This window comes from Mustela putorius, unplaced genomic scaffold (genome assembly GCF_011764305.1).
Source record: "Mustela putorius furo isolate JIRA1106 unplaced genomic scaffold, ASM1176430v1.1 tig00000083_pilon_pilon_pilon, whole genome shotgun sequence".
Taxonomy (NCBI): domain Eukaryota; kingdom Metazoa; phylum Chordata; class Mammalia; order Carnivora; family Mustelidae; genus Mustela; species Mustela putorius.
This window is the reverse complement of record NW_025421273.1, coordinates 15,835,520-15,863,144: the sequence shown is the minus strand read 5'-3', so window position 1 is coordinate 15,863,144 and position 27,625 is coordinate 15,835,520. Positions and strand designations below refer to the sequence as shown.

General features: G+C 46.3%; 1 protein-coding gene across 2 annotated transcripts in view; it reads left to right on the top strand.

Moving 5' to 3' along the window:
• The window catches only part of STK32B (serine/threonine kinase 32B), a 400,430-nt gene that overhangs the window by 122,168 nt on the left and 250,637 nt on the right, over positions 1 to 27,625 (top strand). Inside the window, exons 1-2 of one of the 2 annotated variants that reach the window (XM_004770542.2) lie at positions 12,768 to 12,870; positions 20,466 to 20,617. In XM_004770542.2, coding sequence (XP_004770599.1) covers positions 20,499 to 20,617 — 119 coding nt within the window. In that variant the 5' untranslated portion in view covers positions 12,768 to 12,870; positions 20,466 to 20,498. Of the gene's footprint in view, positions 1 to 12,767; positions 12,871 to 20,465; positions 20,618 to 27,625 lie in introns of those variants that run through there. The other variant, XM_004770541.3, reaches the window with a different exon arrangement.

Below are 27,625 nucleotides of genomic sequence, written 5' to 3'. Positions count from 1 at the left end.
AGATATGAGATTTTTTTTTTTTTTAACCAGAATGTGGTTTGCCCATTACTTTTACTAGCAGTGTGTTTTGAGGCAGGGAGATTTTAAATTTTGATAAAGTCTAATTTGTTAAGTGTTTTAACTTATAAGGTTATTACTTTATGTGACTTGTGTGAGAAAACTTGGCTCAAGAAAATGTACTCAAGTCATGAAGATATTGTACTATGTTCACTTTCTGAAAGCTTTATGGCTTTAGCTTATAGGGTTAGTTTATGAGGTATCTTGAAATAAACTGTGAGTGTGTTGGGAGGTAAGTGATGAGGGTCATTTTTTTTTTTTTTTTTTTGCATATGGAAGTCCATTTCTTTTCTTTTCTTTTTTTTTTTTTTGGAAGTTCATTTCTTGAAAAGACTTTCCTTTGCTCACTGGCTTGCTTTGGTGACCTTGTATAAAATCAGATACCTTGTATAAATGGGAGTTCTACTTTTGGGTTCTATTTTCTGAAAGATATTGTGTAGAATTGGTGTTACCTTCTTTAAACATTGGATAGGATTTATGAATGAAGTCATTTGGTATGGGGTATTCTTTGTGGAAAAGCTTTTGACAATAGAATTAATTTCAGATTTTCTGAGGTTTTTCCTTATGTGAATTTTGTTAAGCTGAAATGCTCAAGGGATTTAGCAACTTTCTCTGTGTTAGCAAATTTGTTGGCATAAGGTAATTTATAATATTTATAATATTACCATATGATCCTTTAAATTTTTATATAATCTGTAATTATAACTCCTCTTTCATTTCTGTTATTAGTAATTTGTTCTTTCTCTTATTCCCCTGATCAGTTTATATATTCTTAGGTTGTCAATATAGGAGCGATCAGTTACAGATTTTATACATTTTAAAAAATATACTTTTGGGGGTGCTTGGGTGGCTCAGTCATTAAGCATCTGCCTTTGGCTCAGGTCATGATCCCAGTGTTCTGGGAGCCCCACAGCAGGCTTACTGCTCAGCACAGAGCCTGCTTCTCCCTCTCCCACTCCCCTTGCTTGTGTTCACTCTCTCGCTGTGTCTCTCTCTGTCAAATAAACAAAATTAAAAAAATATATATATATATTTTGGAACACAAAAAATTAAATTAAATTAAATTAAAAAAATAAAATCTTAAAGATGAGCAAATGAAAAACTTTTCATCTCTAATTAAAGAATTGTGCTTATGAAAAAATCAGTTCTGGCAAGTTGGAAAATAAAGTATTTCTATCAAGTAACTTGAATGTGAAAAATTTGAAAGATTTGAGCAGTATTAAATTGTAATTGGGTAAGCCAAATATATATATATGTATATATACACACACACACACACACATATATATATATATATGCTTTTTAAGCTGTAAATCTCCAAGTTCTGCTTTAGTTATAGCACACAAAATTTAAAACATTATATTTTTATTAGTATATATAGTTTATAATATTTTCTAATTTCTCTTATGATTTCTTCTTTGACCCATGCATTTTTTAGGCATGTGTTCTTTAATTTCCAAACATTTGGGGGTTTTTCTTCTAAACTTCTTAGTGTTCTTGATTCTAATTTATTCTACTGTGGTCTAAGCATATACCCTGTGAAATTTTAATCCATTTCCATTTATTAAGGCTCAAATTTATGCCCAGTTTATTGTTTGTTTTAGAATACACCATGCCTACTTGAAAGAAACATGTGTTTTAAAGTCATTAGGCATAATATGCACTACTGGGTATTTACTCCAAAGATAGAGTGGTAGTGAAAAGAAGGGCCACATGCACAATGTTCATAGCAGCAATATCCACAATAACCCAACTTTGGAAAGAGCCAAGATGCCCTTCAACAGACGAATGGATAAGGAAGATGTCCATATATACAATGGAATATTATTCGGCCTTCAGAAAGGATGAATACCCAAATTTTGTATCAACATGGATGAGACTGGAGGAGATGCTAAGTGAAATGCTAAGTGAAATAAGTCAAGCAGAGAAAGTCAATTATCATATGGTTTCACTTATTTGTGGAGCATAAGGAATAACATGGAGGACCTTAGGAGAAGGAAGGGAGAAACGAAGCGGTGGAATCAGAGGGGGAAACAAACCATGAGAGACTGGACTCTGGGAAACAAACTGAGAGTTTTAGAGGGGAGGGGGATAGAGGGATGTTTGCATATAACACCCAGTGCTCCATCACTTAACATATGTTTGCATATAGCACCCAGTGCTCCATCACTTAACAACCAGTGATATACATTTTATACTGTATCCAAGGAGGGCTTGGATTGCATGGAGCACTGGGTGTTATATGCAAACAGTGAATCATGGAACACTAGATCAAAAATTAAGGATGAACTGTATGGTGACTAACATAACATATTTTTAAAAAGTCATTAGGTACAATATTCAATAAATATCAGTTGAGGTAGTTAATGTTATTTAGCTCTTCTAGGTCATTACTGATTTTTAAAATCTAGTTGTTTTATCCCTTTCTGAGAGAGTTGTGTAAAATCTTCAAGTTTCATTATGGAGCTAATTCTCCATCCTTTAGTTTGGTCAGTTTTGCCTCTTATACTTTGAATGTGTAGCTCAGCACATACACATGTATGATTGTTGTGTCTTCATGATGAATTGACCCTATTTTCATGGTGAAATATTCTCCTTTGTCTTTGTTAATAGTATCTAATATTTACTTTGAAGCTTATTTTCTCCAAGATTACTATAGCCATTCTATCTTATTGGTGCTTACTGTTTCCATGACATATATTTTTTTCATGCATTCACTTTCATTCTGTCTGTGTTTTTATATTTCACTAGCATATTGTTAGGTCTTGCTTTTTTTTTTTTTTTTAAATTCATTCTGACAATCTCTATCATTTAGTTGGAGTGTTTGGCTCATTGATAGCAAATACAATTATTGATTTGGTTTGATTTAGGTCTTCTATGATTTTATTTGTTTTCTGCTTCTCTCTCTTTTTCCATGTTATTTTGGATCTGGATTAATTAAAAATTTAGAATCTTCATTTAATTTTTCTATTGACTTTATAGTTTTACTTTTTTCTATTATCTTTTAAAATTATTGCTCTAGGACTTATAGTATACATCCTTAATTTAATTCACAGTCTCCTTAGAGTTAATATTTTATACTTGACATTAATGTAAAAATCTGACAACAGTATAGGTCCACTTACCACCTCAGTCAAACTTTATACTATAGTTGTCACATATATTATAGTTTCTTAAATTATAAATTTCCAAAACAATATTAGAGCTTTTTGCTTAAAATATATATATTTAAATTATAAATTATATATACATATATAATAATATTAGCAATATTTATGTATTTTTGGAGGTTTTTAAAAATTAGGAGGAAGAAAATAGTCCTTGTTAAATACCTTTTATCTTATATCTTCCATGTAAGGCTGCATTTTTCTCTGATGTCATTTCCATTCAGCCTGAAGAATTTCCCTTAGTATTTTATGTGGTGTTAAGTCTGCTGCCAGTGCATTCTTTTAATTTTATTTTATCTGAAATATATATTTTTAATTTTTTTCCTTCATCTCACTTCACTTTCTCTTTTGGAAAATATATCTGTTAAATACAGATTATTGGGTTGACAGTTTTTTTCTCATTACTGTAAAGATTTTGTACCCTTGTGGCTTGATCTACATAGTTGCAGATGAGAAGTCAGGAAACCTTGAATCATTGCTATCTGGTATATAATGTGTCTCCTTTTAAGATTTTTCTTTAATCTTTTGCTTTCAGCAGTTTGACTATGATGTGCCTAATGCCTAAGTGGAAATTCTTGAGTTTTTAAAAATAGTTTTTCTCTCTTTCTTAAATTTCCTATATTTTAATTTATTTTTACTATATTGCCCTTTGCTTTGTGCAGCATAGCCATTGTAACTGCTCTAAGGTCCTTTATGTTAATTCCAACATCTTGGTCATCTTAGGGTTCATCTTTATAAAAAATGCGTCACATTTTCCTGGTTTTTTATGTGTTGAGTCATTTGGGGTTGTATCCTGAACATTGAGAATGTTATGTTGAAGAGATTTTGAATTCCATTGTATTTCTTAGAAAATAGATTTTTAATAAACAATTCACTTGGTTGGACTTACAATGTATACTCTGTCTCCTGGAGAGGCACAGAAATCTCAGTCCACCCAAGTTTTTTTTTGTTTGTTTGTTTTGTTTTTCTTCACTAGACTGCTTACAGCCTGACCCATACTGTGATCTTTATGGGTCCAACAATATGGACAGAGCTCAAGTGCCACATTGGACGGTTCCTTTCTCTGGATTTCTCAGAAGAGGAGTTGTGGCTGAGAGAATTTAGGAGTTTTGCCTGTAATCTCACAGGCAGTGGCTGAACTTCCATAACAACAATACATATTTTAAAAATCCTACTGAAACTTTCTTTTGTTTGTCATCCTAATGCTGAGCATGGAAGCATATCATTTTTACTATCACATCATTGACACTTTGGTCGGGAACCCTCTGCACCACTTCATGGCCCACTACCAAATCTGTGTGCATGTAGCCTCCTAATTTCTGAATTGATTTATCCTGTTGTCTTCCTTGAAAGTTTTGTTGACAGTGTCTGCCCACACCTGTGCTGCTGTTTGCCTGCTGGCTTGGCTCTCAGAACCTTAGTCCAGGGCATACATGTACTAAAACTACTGTGATCGTGGATGTTTTGAAAAAATGGAAGCTTGTTAGAGGCTCAGTTTTTAAGTCTCTCTCTTGGGTTGCAGCAGTTTCTTGATGACACCCAAATTCATGTAGGATGTACACAAGCATCCAGGATTCAGGATGGGGTTGGTTGACTTTCAGGTAATAGAACCTAGCTTTGTTCTAGTCAAAATACCAATAATCGCTGCCTTTCATGGTAGATTCAGATGAAGTCTGTGTGCCTATTATGAACCTCAAGGTGGAGGTGGACTGGCAAAGGAGGCAGAAAACCACCCTCCTAATATTGAAAGGATATTTTGGCTTTAATTCCTGCCTTTGGTGGGTTCAATATCTGGCATTTATTAAGAGTTTTTGAGCAAGACATTTCATTGTTAAACTATGTCAGTAGCCTTCATTATCAGGAAGGAGCACATGTTAAATCACAGAAATCTCATTTTACTTTCATGCTGGGAGAGTTGTGCTTCCCCAGTACAGTAACATTTGTGGGCAATCCACTGATTTATTTAAACAAGAATTTACTGAGTTTTTTTTTTAAATAATAATCCTTCTATGGCTGCATTTTTGGACAGTTATGGCCCAACAGGTTGATCTCTGTCTATCCAGGGAAACATTTTAGGTGTGGGAGTCAGGCCAACTCTGGTATGTGTTAGTTGTGGATCCTTGGGAAAGCAGATTAAATACTCTGAAGCTTTGTTTTCTCATCTGTGAAATGGAAAGAGGACAGAGAACCGGAAGGAACGTAAGGGCTGCAGTTTTTGACTATTCAGCATGCTTTGCAATCCTGTCTGTTATTATCATAGCAATCATAGCATCCCTTTCTTTAGAGAACACCTTTCTACTCAGTGTGTGCCTGGACCCTCCACCACCACCACCACCATCTAAGAGGGGCACGTGATATGTCTGGGTGCCAGCCACAGGACCGTATTCAGCTAGACCGGTGCTTGCTCTAACGAGTGGCCTTGAGACCCAAGACCAGCCATTTGGAGTCTTTCCTTAGAATCAGTGGTGATAGGCTTGTTCTCTTCCCCTCATGACTGACATAAGAAAACACGTCTGTATTTGTTGGTTGCCATTTTTCTCAGCAGTTGGTGAAGATGAAGGTCTGTTTGTTTTATGATTTTATTTATTTATTTTAGAGAGAGATAGAGAGAGCTTGAGCAGGGGGAGGAACAGAGGGAGAGAGAGATAATCTCCAGCTGAGCACAGAGTCTGATTCAGGGCTCAATCCCAGGACCCTGAGATCATGACCTGGGCTGAAACCCAGAGTTGGGCCCTCAACCGACTGCACCATCCAGGCACCTCAGGAGCAAGTCTGTTGGTAGAAGGAAATAATGAGGCTCACAGAAAAGGAACAAACAGATGTAAGAGGTGGGTGGAGAAGACAGGTCCCTGTAGTATAGGATCCAAACTAGAGAGAGCAAGCATGGCACCCAGGTGCAAAATTCAAGGAGTCATTGCTTCCAGGGTCCTGTAAATTCATGCCAGTACTTGCTTCCTATACTGTGTACTCTAGACTCCTTGCTTGCCTCACCATTGATGGCCCTGCTGGTCACTGCCTGAGGTTGAGATCTTCCAGAAGCTCATACTGAAGTGCAAGCAGTTTATCAGGATGCAAACCCAAAAACCACCTGCAAAAGAAGGGGAGTGAGACAGAGAAAGGGAGGTAGCCAGTGATGGGCGCTGAATGAACCATTCACCACTGTGGCATCCAGACTCACCTTTCCGTGGGACCTTTGGAAGACAGTGCATAGTGTCTTCCAGGAGCAGCTGAACTTAGAGAAGCTGATGTTTTTATGCACAGTTCCCCCTTCTTCATTGGTGGAGGGCTGCTCCAAACTACAACTCCTGCACTTCTGGCTTGTCCCATTGAGGGCAGAAAAGTTCCCCAGAAGAGTCTCAAGGGCTCATACTGAGCTGCCTGCTGTGCATGAAGGTGTATGAGAGGGGACACAGGTGGACACCCCCAGTGCCACCATCAGTGTGTCCTTCTAGACTTCTGGGCCCTTCACTTTCTTGACCAGCTACCAGAACTGCCATCCTATTTTGCTTACATGAGATCATGTTGGGTTCCCAACATTGGCAACCTACAAAGTCCTGACTGGTCAGAAACTCACAGTCATTGTCCTGGGAACCAGGCACCTGTTATCATCCTGTCCCCCTAACAGCCCAGTGTGCTGGGCATTATTATCTCCCTCTTACATACAGGATGACTTGGAGGTCTCGAGAGGACACCACTGCCACACATAGCCTGTCTTCTTTCCACATGTCCCTCCCAAATACAGAAGTTAGTTTGAAACCAGCTTTCATCACATGCATATCAACTGAAAGCTTGTTGGTCAGGGGGAGACTCCCCATCAGGGTCCAGAAACACTGGATGTTTGGTTTTGGAAGCAGCAGAACCTAGAAGAGATAGCAGGGTCTTTTGAGATGGAGAAGCCTGGGCCCAGATTCTGGCCTTGATACTTCTGGCCATGTGAACTTGGACCCATCACATAGCTTCTGCAGACTTCTGTTTGCTGTAATGAAAGGAATGCCCATAGTGTTCTTAAAGGTTTAATGTGACAATAAGGGGCAGAGAATGCACAGCCCCCAGAACCATACCTGGCACATGGCTGGCATTTTCAAATGCCTTCTCTGTCTTCTTGACACCAGTGTGGCTGGGATTTCCCCATGTGACTTTTTGGGTTCTGGGAAGGTTTGGGTAGCCACTGGGAGGGACACTTCGGGAAGAAGATCTGGTCCTCTTAGCTTTGCCTGGCCATCTCACAGCACATCTGGTCTGCCTTCACCATCAGTCAGTCCTGATGGTGAGGTCGGGGCTGGTCATGTTCATCTACGCAGTCCCATCGGTGCCAGACTCCGTGCTCTGCACGTGGTAAAGGCCTGATAAATGTTGCCTAGGGAATGGATGAGAGGGAGAGGGGAAAGCCTGTCTACATGGCAGCTGGTAGTGTGTTAAAGCATAAATTCGATTGTGTGGTTGCTGCCTCCACTGTCCAGCAACAGCCCTACTGCTCAGAAGAAGGCCAGTCTCTCCGTACCAACCCACAAGGCTCTGCAGTCTGGCTCCCTTTTTTTCCTGACACACCTCTCTACCTCCTCTATCTTCCTGCTCATTTCACTCAGTTCTTCTTGTCTCTCAAACACGCTGAGCTTAACTCTGACTCAGAATCTGTGTGCTTGCTGTCCCTCGGCTTGACTGCTCTCTCCTGGTCTCTGTGAGCCTGCCTCACACCATACAGATCTCTGCCTAAGTGTCCCCTCCCTCTGCTGAATGTCCCCTCCCCCTCCCTCTTCTTAAGTGTCTCCTCACTCTTCTCAAATGTCCCTCCCCCCATCCAGCCCAAGTGTCAGCTCCCTCAGGGTCTTCCCTGGGTACCCACTGCACTGGACCACCCACCCCCAAGTGTTCTGTATCCCCTACCTGCTCTAGTCCCCTGCTTCAGAGCACCTGGTGCTACAAGGGATTCCACTGTGTGTTTATTCATGTGTCCTCTTGGTTGTAGGTCTTATGGACCAGAGTACAAGCTCCATGAGGGTAACAGTGTTTCCTCATTGTTCACTGTTGTTATCCCCAACACCTACTAAACAGTATGTATACACACATGTATATTTATGTACACATATATGCAAAAGGCATATACATATTATGCAACCCACTAAGCAGAGATATGGAGACACATATACAGAGACTCTAAACAGTGTATATACATGTGCACACACATATACATACATGCATATATACACATGCACCCAGTAATCAGCATATGTACACATGTGTGCATGTAAATGCACAAACATACACACACATACAGTATATATATATATATATACATATATATACACATACACAAAGCATATGTATACACTCATATACAGATATATACCCTATAAGCAGTCTCTATATATTGCTTTTATATAGAAAGAGTATATAGCTTATATCATATACAATATTACTGTATTATTATACCATGTAATACACTAATAATATACTATAATATATATTATGCTATAATATATTGGTATAGTTATGTATAATATATAGTATTTAAACATGTGATATACAGCAATGTATATATATATATAGTATATAGATACACACATAGATATATGGATATACATATGTATACCCATCAAGCAGCATATTACACACACACACACACACACACAACCCCCAAGCACCATGTATTTACTTATACAGGGGGTTTTGGAGGGGAGAAGGTGAGGGAATGGGTGACCCTGGTGGTGGGTATTAAGGAGAGCACCGATTGCATGGAGCACTGGGTGTTACATGCAAACAATGAATCATAGAACACTACATCAAAAACTAATGATGGGTTTTTGGGTGGCTGGGTGGCTCAGTTGGTTAAGGGTCTGCCTTTGGCTTAGGTCATGATCCCAGGGTCCTGGGATCAAGTTCCGCATCAGGCTCTTTGCTCGGCAGGGAGTCTGCTTCTCCTTCTTCCTGCTGCTCCCCCTACCTGTGCTCTCTCTCTCTCTCTTTCTGACAAATAAATAAATAAATGTTAACAAAAAAAAAAAAAAACAAAAAACTAATGATGTACTGCATGGTGACTAACATAACATTAAAAAAAAGAATCTACCTGTACACAGGTGTGTATAGATCTGTGCTATGGATATGGTACGTATGTATGCATGAATATATATAAGTGAATGAGGCACTTGATAGTTAAGTAGTTGGCCAATGAAGTTGGCTGACTGTTTTTCCGACTGTCCCTGGGTGAGGGTCCTGAACTGCACTGTCTCCCCTGTTACAGATGTGTGTCTCACGACTAGCCCTCCAGCTCCCTCAGTCCCTCTGTGGCCTCCCTCTCTGCCCTCCACACACACCCCTTGAGCCTTCAAAGATGGAGCCAGTCTGCTTTCCTCTATGACAGCACAGACAGTGCAGGTTGAAGTTGAGTCAACTGAGTTCCCATCTCAGTTGACTTTGAAGTCAATAGGGCATAATAATTTTCAAGGAAGGAAGAGGAACTTTTGGCAGAACCTTCTGAGCAGTGTCTTGTGAACCTTGCTTCACAAGTGCCTTTCTTGGATTGGCCATTAGGCCTTCTGCTTAAAGAGCCTCAGGGTTGAAGCAGAATAATCAGGAGTTAATTAAAATTAATGGAATAGTTAAAGGCAGTCTGCACATAAAGTAGAGAGTGGCAAGAGTTTTATGACAATAGCTCTTTATGTCCCTCAAAGGAAGATTCTGGATAAGACTGATCAGGACTTGTGCAAATGATCATCCCAGACTCCACACGGCCTTACTGTGTAGTGATGATCATTTCCATACCTAAGCATGTTATTAGTTGTCTCATTTCACAGTCCAGACTTTCATCTGCATGTGAATTTGTTGTGTAAAAAAAACATATTTGATTAATAGCAGACTAACCAATTTAGTGATCAGACTGTAATAAATCCATTCTGGAATTAAACCCAGATTGCATTTTCTATGTACATTTATAAGTTTGAATGTTTAGAAATATTTGGCTTAGGTGTTTATTTTTTTTTTAACTTAGTGTTTTGGATTTTTTTTTTTTTTTGATCTTTTAAAGTGCTGGGCCTCCAAGATAATGGTAGCATGGTAGAACATGCAGCAGGAATCAGTCAGTGTTGACGGCAGCTGCTCCATCTTGGCATTATTCCAGGTGCTTGTGATGGTGAGGTGAACAAGCTGGACAAGGTCCCTGATGCCACAGACACGAAAACGCAAGCATTAAGCAAACACAATGACGTAGTGATGATCATTTTTCTGCAGAAAGTGTACAGAACAGCAACCAGGAGGATAAGACTGCTTTCCTTGGAGGAGAAGGGCAACAGGGAACGTTTGAGAAGGAGACATTTAAACTAAACTCTGATTGCTGATAGGAAAGCAGACCATGTGAAGATCTGAGGGAAAGAACAGCATGGACAAAAGGAGAAGCAGGTGCAAAGGTCCTGTGGCAGGGACAGTTAGCAATGGGACAAGAAACAGTAGCTGTGTATCAGATTCTCAGCTATCACCATGTCTGCCGCAATGGGGATTTGGAGTATATGGTTGCTCTCTTTACGAAAATGCACATGTTAGTTTATAGCATGAGGGTTAGAGAGGTACAAATCCAGAGTCTGACAGAGCTAAGTTGGAAATCTGGCTCAGGCGAGTGACTCTGGGTAAGTTGCCTAACTTCCTGCGCCTGTGAGCTGTTCCTCTTACATAAGAGTCATTTTTAGAATTCTTAAACATGGTGCTTTTACTAGGAGCCCTTACTGTTTGTACAGACATCTTTTATAAAAGATGGAATCCATTTCTTTTTAATGAAATATTTATTTGTTTCATATTAATTAGGTCGTGTTTGGCTTGAGGCATACTTTGGAGGAATTTCCTGGCTCTTGGGGATCGTTTTATTAAGAGCTAAATATCACAGGAAATGCAGGCTCACTCATGAACGGCTCAAGCATCGACTACAGCAAATGATCCATTACTGACCAGTCTGAGAGACCTCACTGCCTCCTGCATTTCCTGACATCTTCCCATAGTAATGTCTCATTCCATCCTCTACACGAGAATGTTCAGGGCTTCTCATGCCCATGAAGTGGGTCCAACTTGCTTCACCTAAAAGGACACATTTCTTTTTTTTTTTTTAATTTAATTTTTTCAGTGTTCCAAGATTCATTGTTTATGAACCACACCCAGTGCTCCCAGCGATACTTGCCGTCCTTAATACCCACCACCAGGCTCACCCAACCCCTCAGCCCCTCACCTCCAAAACCCAGTTTTTTTCTCAGAGCCCACAGTCTCTTATGGTTCATCTCCCCCTCCAATTTCCCCCAACTCCCTTCTCCTCTCCTTTTCCCAATGTCCTCCATGTTATTCCTTATGCTCCACAAGTAAGTGAAACCATATGGTAATTGACTCTCTCTCCTTGACTTATTTCCCTCAGCATAATCTCCTCCAGTCCCATCCATGTTGCTACAAAAGTTGGGTATTCATCCTTTCTGATGGAGGCATAATACTCCATTGTATATATGGACCATATCAAGAGGACACATTTCTAGCACTAAGGGCCTCAGAAGCACCAGGGCTCGTCCTGGGGCTCTGTTCCCATGTTTTCAGGGGGCATTTTCTGACAGTGTGGTCTCCCACAGTGACTCAGGGGTTGGGGGAAGGGAATCAGTAGCATTAATTTTTTTTTATAAAACACAGGATCAGCTTTTGCAACTGCCTCCCACATCTTCTCCAGATTGCTGCCAGGAAGAACTCCCCTCCTCCCCACACCCCAGCTCTCCGTACTGCTTGTTTATTCTGTCCTTCATCCAATCACAATTGTACACCTAGATCCACTTTTAAAACCCTTCCATAGCACTGCCACCAACACATCCGGAATGACATTTGACCGTATAGCTGGGCACCGTGACCCAACCCAGCCAACACATAAAGTTACCAGTCATGATGATTGTGAAATTGTTCCTGGGGTCTTTCCTGGGCCACTTCTGCATATCTCTATGACATCTCTGCTCCTACCTTCAGAATGATGATCATAATCATAGTATTAGTAAATAATGAAGGAAGTGTTTACTGTGCAACCTTTGTGACCACATATTAAGTACACTCCTATCCCCATCTTACAGATGAGCAAGTTGAGAAAGCTGCTAACCCGTGCTAACATGCACTGATGCATGTTCCATTTTCTCATACTTCCAGAGGGGCTGTGATAATACTTCTTTCCCTCTCCCCTCTCCATCTCTATCCCATGAAACCAACCCTTGAAGACTCAGAAATAGTCTCTTCCAGAGTGGCTTTCCCTAATCCCACTACCTAGTTATACCTAGTATCCCTCTTCTGGATCCCTTAGCCTCATGTGCTCCCCTTCCCCACAGCACTGCCTTTTCCTAAACAATTACCCATTCATTCCCTCAGCCAGCCACACTTATCAGTCAGAGACCTGCTAGGTGCCAGGCACTGTTCTGGTTACTGAGGATGGAGCCGCAAACAAAAGAGAGAAAATTCCCTATTGTGATGGAGTTTATGACACAGAGGGGAGACCAACAAGGGAGAAACAAATCAACTGAGAAGCATGATCAGTGACAGGAGCTGGTCAGGTGGTAGAGGAAGTGAGGACTGAGAGGGGGGTAGCTCTTGCTCAGGGAGAGGTCAGGGATGTCGACCTGATAAAACGACTGGGGAGCAGAGCCTGGAGGAGGTGAGAACCCAAGACTAGGACGCATGGGGAAGGGGGTGGCAGACACAGAAGAGCATGGAGGCCAGTGTGGAAGCAAGCAGGGAGGAGAGAAACAGATATGCGTGGAAGGGTGTTGGGCCAGGGCGTGGAGGGCCCAGTGGCTAATGGTGCACGACTTTGGCTTTTATCCTTGAATATTGTCTGCTTATCCCACTAACTTTGAGCCTGTGGTGGTGGGGGGGATGTGTGTGTGCCATATCTTCATAGCTAGCATAGTACCAGGCCCATGGCAGGCATTTCATAACTGTTTGCTGAGCAAAATATTCACCCAGATGAGTATTTTTTCTTGAGGCTAACTTTTTAATTTAATTTTATTTTTTCAGTGTTCCAAGATTCACTGTTTATGAGGCCAACTTTTGATTACTCATTGGTCACAATTGGTCAGAAACCACCATGGGCCTTCTGTGCTGTGAAAAACAATCCTATAGTGTTTGTGCATGAGAAGGGAATGTTCTCAGCAGCCAGAAACATATAGTCTGCCTTTTGGTGGTTTGAACAAAGAGGGGTTATTTTTCTCACATAACAAGAATTCTGAAGGTAGGTGACTCAATGATAACGGGCTCAGCATCTCTGAGATGCCTTTGGCCTCATGGTCACAAGGGGCTGCTGCAGCCCCAGACATTACGTATGTGTTTAGGATAGGAAGGACAAAAAAAGTAGTGAAGGAGAGAAATTGGGATCATCTGTAGTTATTCCCTGTTATTCAGAAAGCAAAACTTCCTAGAAGCCTCCAGCAGACTAATGTCTTACTGGCCAGAACGATAGCATCCTCGCCTACAGATGAGTATTTAATGGATCGCATTGCCTCCTTGAAGAAAGTTGTCCTATTATAGAGTAAGAAGGGGGAGGATGTGTATTATGCAGTTCATAATCATTGTATGCCAAAGTCAGTCTTCCTGTCACGTAGGATATTTGAACAATGGTATCCAGCATGATCACTCTCTTTAGTGAACCTATTTCATCCTGATTTTTCTTCTTGCCTGTCCCCACATTGGTTGTTTTCCAGAATCTTGCTCAAACAAGCATAACCATTATGCTTTAGGGCACACCACTGGCAGTGTATTCACTCAACAGGGTTTGCTAGGTGCACCGTAGCTGGGAGTGTGGGGGCAGCAGCGAGATTAGCTGAGTCCTGTCAAGAGGGTCTCCTGGGGGGGCGTATGGAAGGTCAGTGTCAGCCTTTGCACCCACATTGCTCTGGATTCCCAGCTCAGCTCTGACTCTGATTCTGGGGTCCCCTGGACCCCAGAGACTGGCTTGCCTGAACTGTAAGGTGGAGATTAGTGTCCTGACCGTCAAGGTCACTGAAGATGCAGCAGGATAGAGACTTTCCTGGACTCCAGAGAACAGATCTCAACCAGCCTGCCCATTAGACTTTCCGGGGGGGATCTTTAAAAACCACAAAATCCCAGGGCCCTTCCAGACCCCTGGGTGTGCTGCAGAACCTTCATCACCAGCACTCTGAATGTGAAGGGGGGCTGGAGACCACCACCCCCCGACCCCAGACACCGGGCCTGCGAGGTTTGCAATATGCATTGGTCCCCTTCTCCAGTCCCATGTGGAGATGTCTGCGTGACGCATGCCTTCCTTCCGGCAAGTCACCTGAAATCCATGCTAGCTAACATTTATTTATCTGTCCCAATAAGTTGTGATTCATAGCAATAACATCCGTTCTAACTGAATTAGAATAATGAGGAATGCTAATTGAGTGTTTGCCTTTTGGCAGCTTGGGCGGCTTTGGCCAAACTTCTCCCTCTCTGCCTCATTAACTGGGATTTCTCATGGAAAAATCTGTGCTGTGTTGTGAATGAGCTGTGGTTGTTGCTGGGGATCCACTGCTTTTCTTTTGAAGTCAGAGGTTCCTAGGACCTGGGCAGTCACCTGGTAGGGAGGAGAGGAGTGCTCACTTGGCCTCTAGAGCACCTGCCATGAGCTCATGAGCTTTCAACAGATTCCCTCCATCCTGAGGCTGCCACGCGATTCAGAGGTTGGAAAAACAGAAGCCCCTCCTCTTCCATTGTCCAAACAGTGGCCCCAAGGATGCTGACCCGCTTGCGGCCACACAGGGCATTATGGACACAGTAGTCAATGAAATCCAGCTCCTTTGTGAATTCTGCCTCAGGCCTGGAGGTCAGTGTCAAGGAGGCCTTGGGATCAGGAGGGCATGATGCCCGGAGGGAGTGAGGCCCAGGGAGGGCTGCAAGAGGATGTATCCTAAACAGAAGGAACAGAATACGCTCCTGCCAGGAGTCCGGGGCTAAGGTGGTAAATTCACATGTCCCAGCCCCTGAAAGTGTGTTTCAATAGGGAACTGTGTATCCTGGCCCCTGCCTTCAGGATGTCTGGGCTCTGACGGTTGGAAAATAAACAGGAGTTTATAATCCAGTATAGGAAGGAGCATAGGATTCATAATCCAGTTTGTGAAGCAGCTTGCTAAAAATAGGGGCTCTGGGAGCCCATTGGGAAGGGTCTAAATATGGAGTTCAAGGATAAAGGGAAGCTTCCTAAAGAAAGCAGTGAACGGGCACAGAGTTAGTGGGGGAGATGGTGGGGGAGGAGGCAGGAAGGGGAGAAGGCCGTATGGGGAGGAGGAATTCTTTAAAGAAATCCTAAAGGGCTTGAGATAGTTGGTGTGGTGTTTTTGTATGTGGTGTGGATGTGTGTGTGTGTGCTCTCTGTGGTGTGTGTGTATGCATGTGTGTGGTGTGTATATGTGTGTCTAGTGTGTGTACACCCACGTGTGTGTGTCAGAGGTAGCAGGCAGGGAGGGCTTGGAATGACAAGATACAGACCTTGTTTCCTGAAGGCGAAAGAAAGCCCTTGAAGGGTCCCGTTTTTCAGAAGTCCCCACTAGGCAGCAGGACACCTGCAGAGAGCAGAGCAGAGGTGGGACCATCCACTTAGGAAGTTATGACAGTGAACTTTTCCCGTCTGAAATTTCACGGATTGAACTCTAATAGCCCAGGATTGTTCTGCTCATAGGGACTCGCGTGGAGAGAACATAGGCTGTGAGCTGGGGCTGGAACGTGGGGTCCTGGGAAGCACAGACTTTGGGAGCAGAGTGTAGTCAGTGCCCCCTGCTTCAGGGCTCAAGGTTGGAGTCCAGGCATCCGTCTGCCCATCACCTATAACCCCATGTTTACTGGGTGACTGCATGGACCACAGCCCACTCTGTGGGCTCCACAGAGAGCTGACCATAGGCCCGGCACGGTCAGACCTCACATACATGCACAAAAGAGCCCACAGAGGCGCTTCACCAAGTTGGTCAGCTGCAGGTGGTTGGCCATGAGTAACATGGATAGACTGTTTGATGGCCTTTGGTCACCATAACAAAGAACTACAGGCTGGTGGCTTAGAACAGAAGCTCATCTGACGGTTCTGAAAGCTCAAGGGAAGATCCGTGTGTGTGCCTCTGTCTAAGGAGGTTGGCAGCAATGCTCGGTGTGCCTCGGTCTATAGACTTGTCATCTCTCCCAGTTCTGCCTGCACGGTCGCATCCCCCCCTCCTCTAGGTCTTCTTGCTTCTTTTCTCTTTTTATAAAGACACACTGGTTGGATCTAGAGCCTGCCGGAATCCAGAGAGCTCTCAGGACTCTTGACTTCATCTGCAAAGGCCCTTTATCCTGATAGGGGCACGTTCCCAGGCTCTGGGGGTTAGAACGTGGACATCTTTTGTTGAAAACAGCTGCTCACCCAGTAACCAAGGCTGCCCATCCCCTCCCTTCCCCTCCTCTCCAGTTTTGTTCCTTCCATCCCCTGTGCCTCAGCCACCTGCCTGAGACAAAGCCTGGGAGCTGCTCCCAAGTGTCCCCACTTCCTTGGTTTGCCAGTGTGAAGGGCTCTACCCAACCACTCCATCAGGTCAGGAGGAAATGTTGCCCTGACCAGCCCAGATTCCTCCCCGCAGCACGCCTGCCCTTCCTTCAGCTGGACCCTCCATGGCAGTTATGATGAAAGCCTGGTAATCATAATTCCAGCTGCCATTTGCGGAGGGCCTCTATCCCAGGAGCATTATATGTGCATAATGCCATGAGAAACAAATTAAACTAGCCTCCTTTAGCAACTATGATGTGAGACACCATACTGCACCATTTGATGCATCCCTTCTCATGCCCGCACAACAACTCTGGGAGGAAGGACATATCACTCCCACTTTACTGATGAGCAGACTGAGGCTCAGAGAGGGTGGGTGACTTACCCAGGGTTATGCAGCAAAAAGCTGGATTATAAGCTCTGGTCCGGCTGTCCCCAGAGCCCAGACTTTCTGCATGTCTGTGACTTCCCAGTTTGAATTCTTTAAAGAAGACATTCATCTCTACCCAGCACATTAGACTTGCCTTACATCTGTTTCAGCCTTGATCTCACGGTCAGGTTGATTCAGTTGTTGCTGTGAGCCTTGCTTGGCCAATGAGGAAGCGAGGCCAAGCATAGGTGGGTGGTCCCACCGTTAGTCAGCAGGAGGACCCGGAGCAGAGCACCCCTCGCCTGGCCCTGGGTCCAGCCTCCTGAGCTATGTGCTCTTGAGAAACGTACGGTACCTCTAAGATGCCTAGAGAACAGATCCAAGCCCTCAGTTTATCCAGGAGGGAGTCAAGGTGCAGCCACACTCATTCATCAGTGTCAAGCTGTCAGGGCCCCATCCCTTAACACCCCCACCTTCATTTGTTTGTGAAACCAAACTTCCAAGCTGTCCCCAACATCCTGTGTCAACTGCCCTTCTCTGCCTTGCTTTGCAAAGTCTCCCTTCCAAGCTCCGTCCCAATCCCCAGCTCTCTTTGAAAGCCGGAACGCTAACTGCACTTCGAAGAGCCTTTTCCAGTTCCTCCACTCGTGCTGTCTCTGAGCTGTGGTGAGTGTCATGCTCCCCCCTGCCCAGGGGGTGAGAGCCATCTCTTGGCACTTCTTTCCCCCACAACTGGGGAGGGTCATGGAGGTCTTTATCAGCCAGGCCTTGGAACCAGGTCCTTGAGTGGACTTGAACTAATCACAGCTTAAGCTTCTGTAGCCGATACACTTTGCTGGACTTCAGGGCTCCCAGCCCTGGCAGAACGTGGACATCTTTTGTTGAGAACAGCTGCTCACCCAGTAACTAACCATATTCATATTCACATATGTATATGAACTAACCATAACCATATTCACAGTGTGGACTTCTGAGAAATCACAAGAGAAGAGAGAGGGATGAGAAGCCCTGCCTACCACATGTCTGCCTGCAGATGTGGGTCTCAGGGCCTTGGGTCCAGGGTTCCAGAAGTCTCTGCTAGGATGCCCATAAAGCCAGGGTTCCCGGTGCTTTTCATGGGACACCTTTGCTACTTGGTGTTTTATACTTTCAAGGTCACTGGAAAGGATGTTCCATGGACCTTTAGTCTCATGACGGTGATTTTACTGCCTGGAAGAACATCCTTTTGGAGGGGGCATGAAATGTGCTGTTAAAGACATTAAGAGTCAGGATATTTATCGCCCCCTGATATGCTGGGCAGTTCTACTTCCTTGGTCTCATGTAGTCTCATGTAGTTTCCCACCCCCCAGGGAATCAGGGTGGGCCTGGCTAACTCCCTTCAGAGAGAGCCCAAGACTGGGGCTCAGGGAGGCAGAAGCAAAGCATGGGAGGGAGTTCAGGCTCTCGCCATTGTCTTGTATCTGCCTCAGACATATTCACAGCATGTCAGAGATAAAAGGAGTCCGATTTCCAGCAGAGGAACAATGTGGCATGCTGGAGAAGACCCCGAGCCTCTGAGATGGGGACTCAGGGCCATGATCTTTTTTTTTTAATTAATTAATTAATTAATTAATTTTCAGTATAACAGTATTCATTATGTTTGCACCACACCCAGTGCTCCATGCAGTCCGTGCCCTCTCTAATACCCACCAACTGGTTCCCACAACCTCCCACCCCCCACCACTTCAAACCCCTCAGATTGTTTCTCAGAGTCCATAGTCTCTCATGGTTCACCTCCCCTTCCAATTTTCCCCAACTCCCTTCTCTCCATCTCCCCATGTCCTCCATGCTATTTGTTATGCTTCAGGTCCATGATCTTATCCCTGGCCTTCTGTCTCCAGTGTCCTGTTCTCAGGGAGGAAGGGTGTTGGTGGAAAGTACCTGCTGGGGAAGCAGGGTCTGGGTTTGGGTCCAGAGATGTGAGGAGGAACTACAAACTTCCTGTGCCTCTCTCCTATCTGACAAGTGAGAATCATAATAGTAGCTACCTGTGCTGGGTTGAATAGTGTCCCCCAAAATTCATGTCCTCCTGGAACCTCAGAATGGACCTTATTTGGAAGAGCATCTTTGCAGATGTATTTAGTTCAGATAAGGTCATTCAGGAGTAGAGTGGGCTCTGAATCCAGTGACTGGCATCCTTAAGAGGATGGTGAAACTTGGACACAGAGATGCAGATACACAGAGAGGAGAAGGCCTTGAGACAGCAGAGGCCAGATCAAAGTGCCTGCTGTAACTCCAGGGATGCCCAGGAGTGCCAGCCGCCACCAGAAGACAGAAGACACAAGGAAGGACCTTCTCCTGCAGTCTCAGAGGAGCACAGCCCTGCTGACACCTTGACTTTGGGCCTCTTGCCCCTAGAACCAAGAGACAATGTGCATCTTGTAAGCCACCCAGGTTGTGGCTCTGTGTTGTGGTGGCCCAAGGAAGTAAGGCCAATAATTTACCCAGTTTTTGGAAGAACAGGTTGATACAGCCCTTGTTCAGACTGTCTGGGTTTGACTCTCCGTCCTGACACGTAGGGCCTTTTGAATGCTGGGCACACTAATGAGTGCACTCAGGGCCACAACTTCCCACACTCGAGGGTAGATGGAGGGTCCATTGGAGAGGTCATTGAATGGATTGTCATGGGGAACATTTGCTCAGCGTCTGGCCCACAGTAAAGTGCTCAGTACCTAGGAGCTGCCATCATGGCGTCACACCCCACCCTTGCCCCCTCAGTGCCTGAGGGTAGGGATCCCTGGGAGCAGGGTACAGGCGAGGACTCGGTTCAGGGCACTGGCTAGGTGAAAACAGCACAGGGAGGTGATTTGGGAAGGGAGTCAGGGAGGAGAGGCAGGAAGACTGCCCATAAAGGGTGTGCCATCCAGCCAGGTGCCCTGTGGGCCACTTCTCAGACTTATGCCATGGAAAGGGCAAGGGTCCTGCAGTCTAGATGCTGCTCCTGCCGGTCTGTTGCCTGGGCAGCAAAGCGGGCACCGCGGACAGAGAGAGTCCTCGAGCAGAGAACAGCAGGGCTGGCAGAGGTGTGTGCTCAGGTGGGGCGGGCCTGGGGAGACTTGGCACAGATGCCGCATGCCTCTCAGGGCTGCGGACATTGGTGCATTTTTGTCTGTTTTCCTCCTGAGCTGTGCACCCCTTGAAGGCAGTGGATCTGGCCCAAGTTCTCCGTTTTCCAGATGTGGACAGGCTGTGACAGAGCCAGAACCATGCACCAGTAGCTTCTCAGAACAGAGGCTTAAACCCGGAGGTGGAAGTGCAGGGAGAGGGTTGCCTTTTTTTTCCCCCGCTTTGGTAAATGTTGGCCTGAATGTTTTCCTCTTTGATTATTGCTCAGGTATGTATCGTGCAGAAGCGAGACACGAAGAAAATGTATGCCATGAAGTACATGAACAAGCAAAAATGCATTGAGAGGGACGAGGTTCGGAACGTCTTCCGGGAGCTCCAGATCATGCAGGGGCTGGAGCACCCTTTCCTGGTCAACCTGTGGTGAGTGACGGCATGCTGGGCTCCCTCGTGCATCTCCACCGCAGAGCCACTGCAAAAAGCCTGCTCTGCCAAGAGGAAGCTTCTGCCTGGTAGAGAGATGGGAACAAAATTTTCTGGATGCAGATACCCTTTTGAATGTTTTGTAGAATTGTGTTCTCTGATGGCTGTTTTGTGGAGTACATTCTCTCATGACATCTGGAAGATCTGCTCACTTTTCATATTAATTCTGTTCTCTTACCTGATGAATCGGGAGATGAAAATAGATTTTGAAGAGAAGGCTTTTGTATTTCTGAGGAAACATGTGGGAAGCTGTAAGAGAAGGCCAAATAGAGGGGACTTTGGTTTTTTAAAAAATGTCACCCGTAGTGTTGATGGCAAGAAGGCCTCATGATGGCTGCCCTGAATGGATATGCTAAATTCCAAGTTCTGACTCTGGCCCAGAAGGCCCTTTTCTGCATCCCATTCCTGGCTATTGTTTCCACTTCAAACTGGCATCCTTGAAATGCCACCTGCCGGTGGTTCCCTGCCCCTGTGCCTTTGCAAGGACATTTCCTCTTCCTGAAATTTCCACCTGCGTCTCTCCTCTGCCCCTCATTAACGGAGTGCACTTCCTCTGACCAAATCCCCATACATTCCTTTCATCCAGCTTAGGGGGCCCTTGGGGCAGGAGACTTCCCTCAAGCACAGGCACACACAGGCCGGCTGAGTGCCCCTCACTGTGTCCACCGTGTCCCACCGGGTGGGTCTCTGTTTGACCCACCCGCCCTTTTTGCTGTGAGCCCCAACCCAAGCCTGGGGCCTTAGGGAGGAATCCCTTGCCCCTTGAAAGCAGGGGCTCTCTTGGTTGCTTCTGGGAGCCTGACACAGTCACAGACACGTCAGAGGTACTTGCTACACATTCCCAGTGCTGGGTCTGTTGAAGGGGACAGAACAGGCTGTTCTAGGACACAAATTCTGGCTGTTTCATTGTGCACCTCAGGTGAGCATCCTTCATGACCCTCAGTGGGAAAGTCTAGTCTAGTGCGTACTCCCAAAAGGCTGCCACCCATTTTTTCCTTTGCTCTCCACGCTTAGAGGCACCCCGAACCAGGGTGATAGACCAAGGCGACACGAGTTGTCCTGCTTGGGAAAACCACAGTGCGCCTGGCAGGCACCACGCACCCGGGCGTCTCCATGGGGACAAGCCCAAGTCTGTGTTACAGGCTCGAGCCTGAGGCACAAGCGCAGGTTCTACGTGTCTCCAGGCAGCGAGCCAAACCCTTCAGTGGTTTGTGGGAATTAAACCCTCCCAGGGGACTCCTTAGAGTGGAGCGCCGGGTCTGGATGGATGCCCGGATGCCTGACGCGTGTTGAAGGAGGGGCTTAGGCTGGCGCCGCCCCTCTGGAGGCACCGCCTTTCTGTGCTCTCCGTTGATGTGCTGCCAGATGCAGGTTACTGCCACCCACCCAGGACGACGGCACTGCGAACTGCGCGGGGTGAGGGAGGGCGCTCTCTGCCGTCATTGGGCCCCATGGCATGGCATTCCCAGTGTGAGCAAGAGGGAGTGACTGGCTGCTGGAGTTCAGAGTCACATCTCGAAGTGTCACCCATTAATGGTGATAATAATGCCCTTGGCTGGGACGCCTGGCTGGCTCAGTCTGTGAAGTCTCCGACTCTTGATGTCAGCTCGGATCGTGATATCAGGGTCATGACATTGAGCCCTGCCTCTAGCTCCGCACATAGGGGTCTGCTTGGGATCCTCTCTCCTCCTCCCTCTGCCTCTCCTCTCTCTCTCTCTTTCTCTCTCTCTCTCTTTTTTAAAGATTTTGCTTATTTATTTGACAGAGATAGAAGAGGGAACACAGTACAGAGAGTGGGAGAGGGTGAGAGAGATGCAGGCTTCCCACTGAACAGGGAGCCTGATGTGGGGCTCTATCCCAGGACCCTGGGACCATGACCTGAGCTGAAGGCAGAGCCTTAACGACTGAGCCACCTGGGCGCCCCCACCCTCCCTCTTAAAATAAAAATAACTAATGCTCTGGTTTACTGCTAGGACCATTTGGACAGTCAGCTGAGGGGGAGGGATAGGAAGGTATGTTTTCTGTAAATGAAAATCTTGCCCACTGTAAGAGGTTGTAAGTTGTGTGTCTATGTGTGATGGGAGGTGGGCAGTTCCAGCTCTGGACGAACTGGAAGGGCTCCTCAGCCCGCTCATCGTTCCTGAGCACTTCTCACAGGGTATGGCTCAGATTTATGCAGCTATAGGGGCAGAAACTTAAACTTGCTTCAGCACAAAGCAGAATCTCTTGGGTTTTGTAGCAAAGAGGTCTAGAATTCCTGCAGCTTTGGTGTCTGTCTCTTTTTGGTGTTAGCTTTGTTTCCAGAGCTGTGACTTGCTCTGCCTGCTGCTTGCTCTGACTCCCTGTTAGCCAAACAGTCTCAGCAGAGGATGAAGGGGATGGGGTGGGGGGTGGACCTGGTTCAGGTCACGTGCCTATTCCTGAAACAGTGGGGGAGGGCAAGAGGTGAGTCCCACCTGTATCTCTGGAACCCAGAATGAGGGAGGAGATAGAGACCCGCAGAGGGAGACTGGAGCCTGTTTCTGGGAAATCGTAGTGTGTCTGCCAGGTGGTCGGAGCCTATCACCTGCTGCAAGGCAAGGGCCCTGGACTCCCTTCCTCAGAAAGGGAAAGCTGGGCTCAAAGAAGATAAACGGAACTGTGATTCAAACTCAAGGCCATCCCACTGTGTCCGGAGGTTTTCAGAGCAGGAGAGATGTGGGGAGAGGAGAGGAGGGCAATGTTAGATGGAAATGACCTCTAACATTTATTGATAAGTATCCCTAACTTCCCTCATCCTCCTAACAGCCTCGTTGGTTTCCTGTCATCCTAATATTTTGTCCCCATTATACAGATGGTGTAACCGAGTCCCACTGCGAGTAAGTGGAGATGGGACTGAAGCCAGCCTCTCTGGCATCAGCCCCTTCCCCACAGCTGGCGCGAGAAGGCCTGAGCCCTGTCGCCTGCCCTCCTGCCAGGCCTCTTCTGGGCTGCCTCTCTGGCCCCTGCTGGAAGGGAGCAGAGTGTGGAATTGCTTGATGGGTTCATAAGAACATCGCCGCTTTGCATTAATTACACGTCAGCTTTCCACCTCCTTCCACCTTCTTACAATTTCACAGCCTTGGAAATCCCTCCCCGCCCCCGTGCCCCTTCCTCTTCGGCTTTTTTGCTGACGTACTCTGTAACTGGAAGGTGAAGGTCGGGCATTGATTATTTGCATGGCAGTTTTGCCCCTGAGGAATGAATGATGTGTGTTCCCAAGCCTGTGATGATCCAGGTGGTTCAAGAGCAATATTTTTACCTATTCTAAGTGGTGCTGGCTTGCTCTCTAGGGCTTAAGACTAAAGGGACAAAGGGAAAAGGGAAGGAGAAATCACACCCAAAGGAGGGTGAGGGTAGCACATTAGCAGGAGCCCTGGAGAGGTGGGAAAGGAGGGGAGGGCTGGAGAGAGGTGGGGGGGAGGGGAGGAAAGGAGAGAGGTGGGGAGGGGAGAGGGGGACAGGAGAGAGGTGGAGGGGAGGAGAAGGCAGGGGAGAAGAGGGCAGGACAGAGGTGGGAGGGGTATCTCAGCTCTCGGGCTCAGAGTCTGTCCTCGGGGGTTTTAATGGCAGCCCTGCCTCTCTCATGCTGTAAGGCTGCTGTGGACTGAACCATGGACTCCCCGCCCCCCACCCCGCCCCAATTCATATACCGATGCCCGATTCCCCTGTGTGACTGTATCCAGGGACAGCCTTCAGGGGTCATTAAGGTGACATGAGGTCATTAGGGTGGGGTCCTGAACAAAACAGAGGGCCTCCTGTGAAGATGAAGAGTGTCTCTCTGTGAGATGATGATGACACAGTCAGAAGGAGACTTGTCTGCAAGCCAGGAGGACACTTCTCGCCAGAACACGACCATGTCGGCGCCTTGATCTCAGGCTTCCAGGCTCCAGAGCTGTGAGAAAATGGCCTTCTGCGGTTGAAGCCTGTCAGGTCATGGACTAGAGCGGCCCTAAGAGCGAACGGATTCCCTGTGTCTCCCTTTCCTTTCTTGTTAAATGGGAAAAGAAGGACAGCTATGCCATAAGGCAGCTGGAAGGACCAGATGGGATACCACTGTGCAGGTGCCCCACGGATCAAGACCCGGAGATGGTGCTGACCGTCTCAGCCCCGCTCACTGGGGCAAGCCTCCACTGCTTGCACAACTCACTTAGTCCCCCATTCTCGGTTTCAAAACCCATTTCCACTTACTGGGTTGCCTACATTTACAAGATTTGCTGTTGAAATGTTTCATTTAAAATTGCCCCCGTGCATCTCCTGACCATTTTACTGCTGAAGTCACCATGGGAGTGAATACCTGGCAGGAGAGGATGAGGACACACGACCCACAGTCATTTCAGACAGTCCTCATAGCCGGTGTGTGTTTCTAGAAGCTTCCCTGAGTAGCGGCAGACCAAGTTAAGACATAGATCTCTGCATGCCATGGGAGCCAAGAGAGACACCCCCCCCTTGAATTAGAGCCTGACGTTGTAAGTGCGGAGACTACTGTGTAAGGTGTTTAAGTGTGGGGCTTCTCTGACTGAAGCAGGGGGGCAGGAAGGAGTTGGGGGGGGCAGACAGAGACCAGCAGCCCTGCCCCCCCATCCCTGGGAAGCTTTGAAGAAGGATAAAAGCCCTTCACAATCCCTAGTTGCTGAGCAGCCTCATTTCCATAAAAATAATCATTGCTGGCCTTGACTATGGCTGTAGTCCCCCACCTGGCATTTCGACTTCCAGCCCCACCTGTCCATCACCACTCTGCCCTGCTGGGGTGTCCTGGTCATTTCTGGCCGCCGTCCCGGATTCTGATGGAAGAGGCATGTACACAACAAATTGTATTTCTCACTGTTCTGGTGGCTGGAGGTCAGGGTGCTGGCATGGTGGGGTCTGGTGACAGCCTTCTTCCTGGTGGGCAGATTCCTGCTAGGTCCTCATACAGGGTGAGGGCGAGAAGGAGCTCACATTTTCTCTCTCTCTCTCTCATTCCTTCTTAAAGGGGCACTGTTCCCACAATGAGGGCTCCACCTGATAACGTACTTCTCACCCAAAGGCCCCACCTCCAAATACCACCCTGCTGGGGACTAGGGTTTTAACATACGGCTTTTGATGGGGGAAGACACAATCATCGAGTCCAGGGCACTGGGCACATCTTACCAAAGTGCAAATCCGAGATCACCGTCTCTCTGTGTAGAACCCAACAGTGGTGTCCCCACACCCACAGACTTCGTGTCTCTCCATGACCAGGCGACTGCCACTAGGCCACCCTCTCCTGCTGACACCAACCTCGGCTACCACCTTGCTCCATTTCTGTTCCAACCAAACCAAGTGACGAGTGGCACCTGTCATTCGTCTTGCTGTCTTTGTCTCTGGGGCCTTTGCACAGGCTGTTTCTCCCACCTGGAACACTGTCTCCTTTTGTTCACGGTGAGAACTTCTCCTCCTTCCCCAAGTATCCATTCACTAAATAGGTGTATATTGGACTCTGATTGTGCACCAGATACTATCTAACTTTCTCAGGGTACAGCGATGAAGGGAGCCTTGTCCTCTTGGAGTTGATAGTCCAGGTTCACGTCCTCCATCGAGCTTCTTCAGCACTGCCAGACATGTCCCCAGCTGGTGGGACTTTCTTAACGAACAAGGCAGCTCAGTCACATTTATCTGCTTGTGGGTCTGTTGCCACCATCAGTAGGGAACTGCTTGGGGGATGGGCCATGTCTATTCATCCCCGCATTCCCAGTGTCTGATGCCCAGTAAATTCATGCATTCAGTGCTAAGGGCCGGCATGCAATACGGTAAACACTGTCCCAGCATCGGAGACAGACTCACTCTCTGTCTTCATAGTGCTTGCAAACATTAAGCCAACAGTTGATGTGCTCCCCTACTTTCTTCCTGACACCTTGAGTAGTCACTGTCCTGTGGGGTCCTGGGATAACTTAAAGATATATAGATTACTCATGTCACCCATGCGCTGGGGGTCAGGTGATCTCCTGGCCCACCCTGGATACACAGATGGAAAATGCTCATGGGGTTTTCCAAGTCAGTAACTTCCTCAGCCTCCATCTCCATGGAAACTGCCTTAATAAAGGGGGCAGGAGGTGATGCTGGCTTGTTCAGGATTCTTTTTACAAACTTTACCGTTTTAGGATTTGTTAATATCACTCATAACTTCTGGCTTATGCTTTCAAGATGACAGATTGCCCACATTTTATTTTTTTTTAAGTGCCATATGTTTGTTATTCTTAAGGGGACAGGGTTGGGGTCATGCCTGTGGAACGGGAGGGCCCACATTGCTTTCTGACATCCATAGGGTAGGCCCTGGACTATGGAGAGGGCGGGTGAGGAGACAGAGGTCGTGCCATGCAAACACAGGGCGCATGGGAGGTGGGGCTGGGCCTGGGGCATGGACTCTGTTGTATTAGACCATCCCTGCAAGTGAATGGGGGATCCTGCAATCAGTCATGAAGGGCATGGGATTTTCCCAAGGTCATGTGGAAGAGCAAAGACTTACCTTGGACCTGCCATTGGTCTTTGGGGGTACTCTGCTCTCCCCATCTCCTGACCCACCATGACGCCTATTTCTGACTGCTCCTGATATTTCCCATGTGTTTTTCTGAAATTAGGAGTGTCCTGGGCCCATGGGGAGCTACAAAATTCATCCCACACTTCTTCAATGCCTGATAATATTAGTAATACCACTCTTCATGGATCACCTACAGGGCGTGACATTTTTCCTATCATGTCTTGATTAATCCTCAGCAGCTTCTCATGGGGGTGGATGTTACTATCTCATTTACAGTGAGAGAAACTGAGGACCCGGGAGTTAAGTAATTTGTGCAAAGCTACATAGCTAACAGGCGGCAGCATTGGGATTGAAAGCAATAACATAGCAGTAAATAAATCCTTAACAACCTAGGTTGCAAGGGAAAGACAGCAAGCCCTGAATTGCAGAGT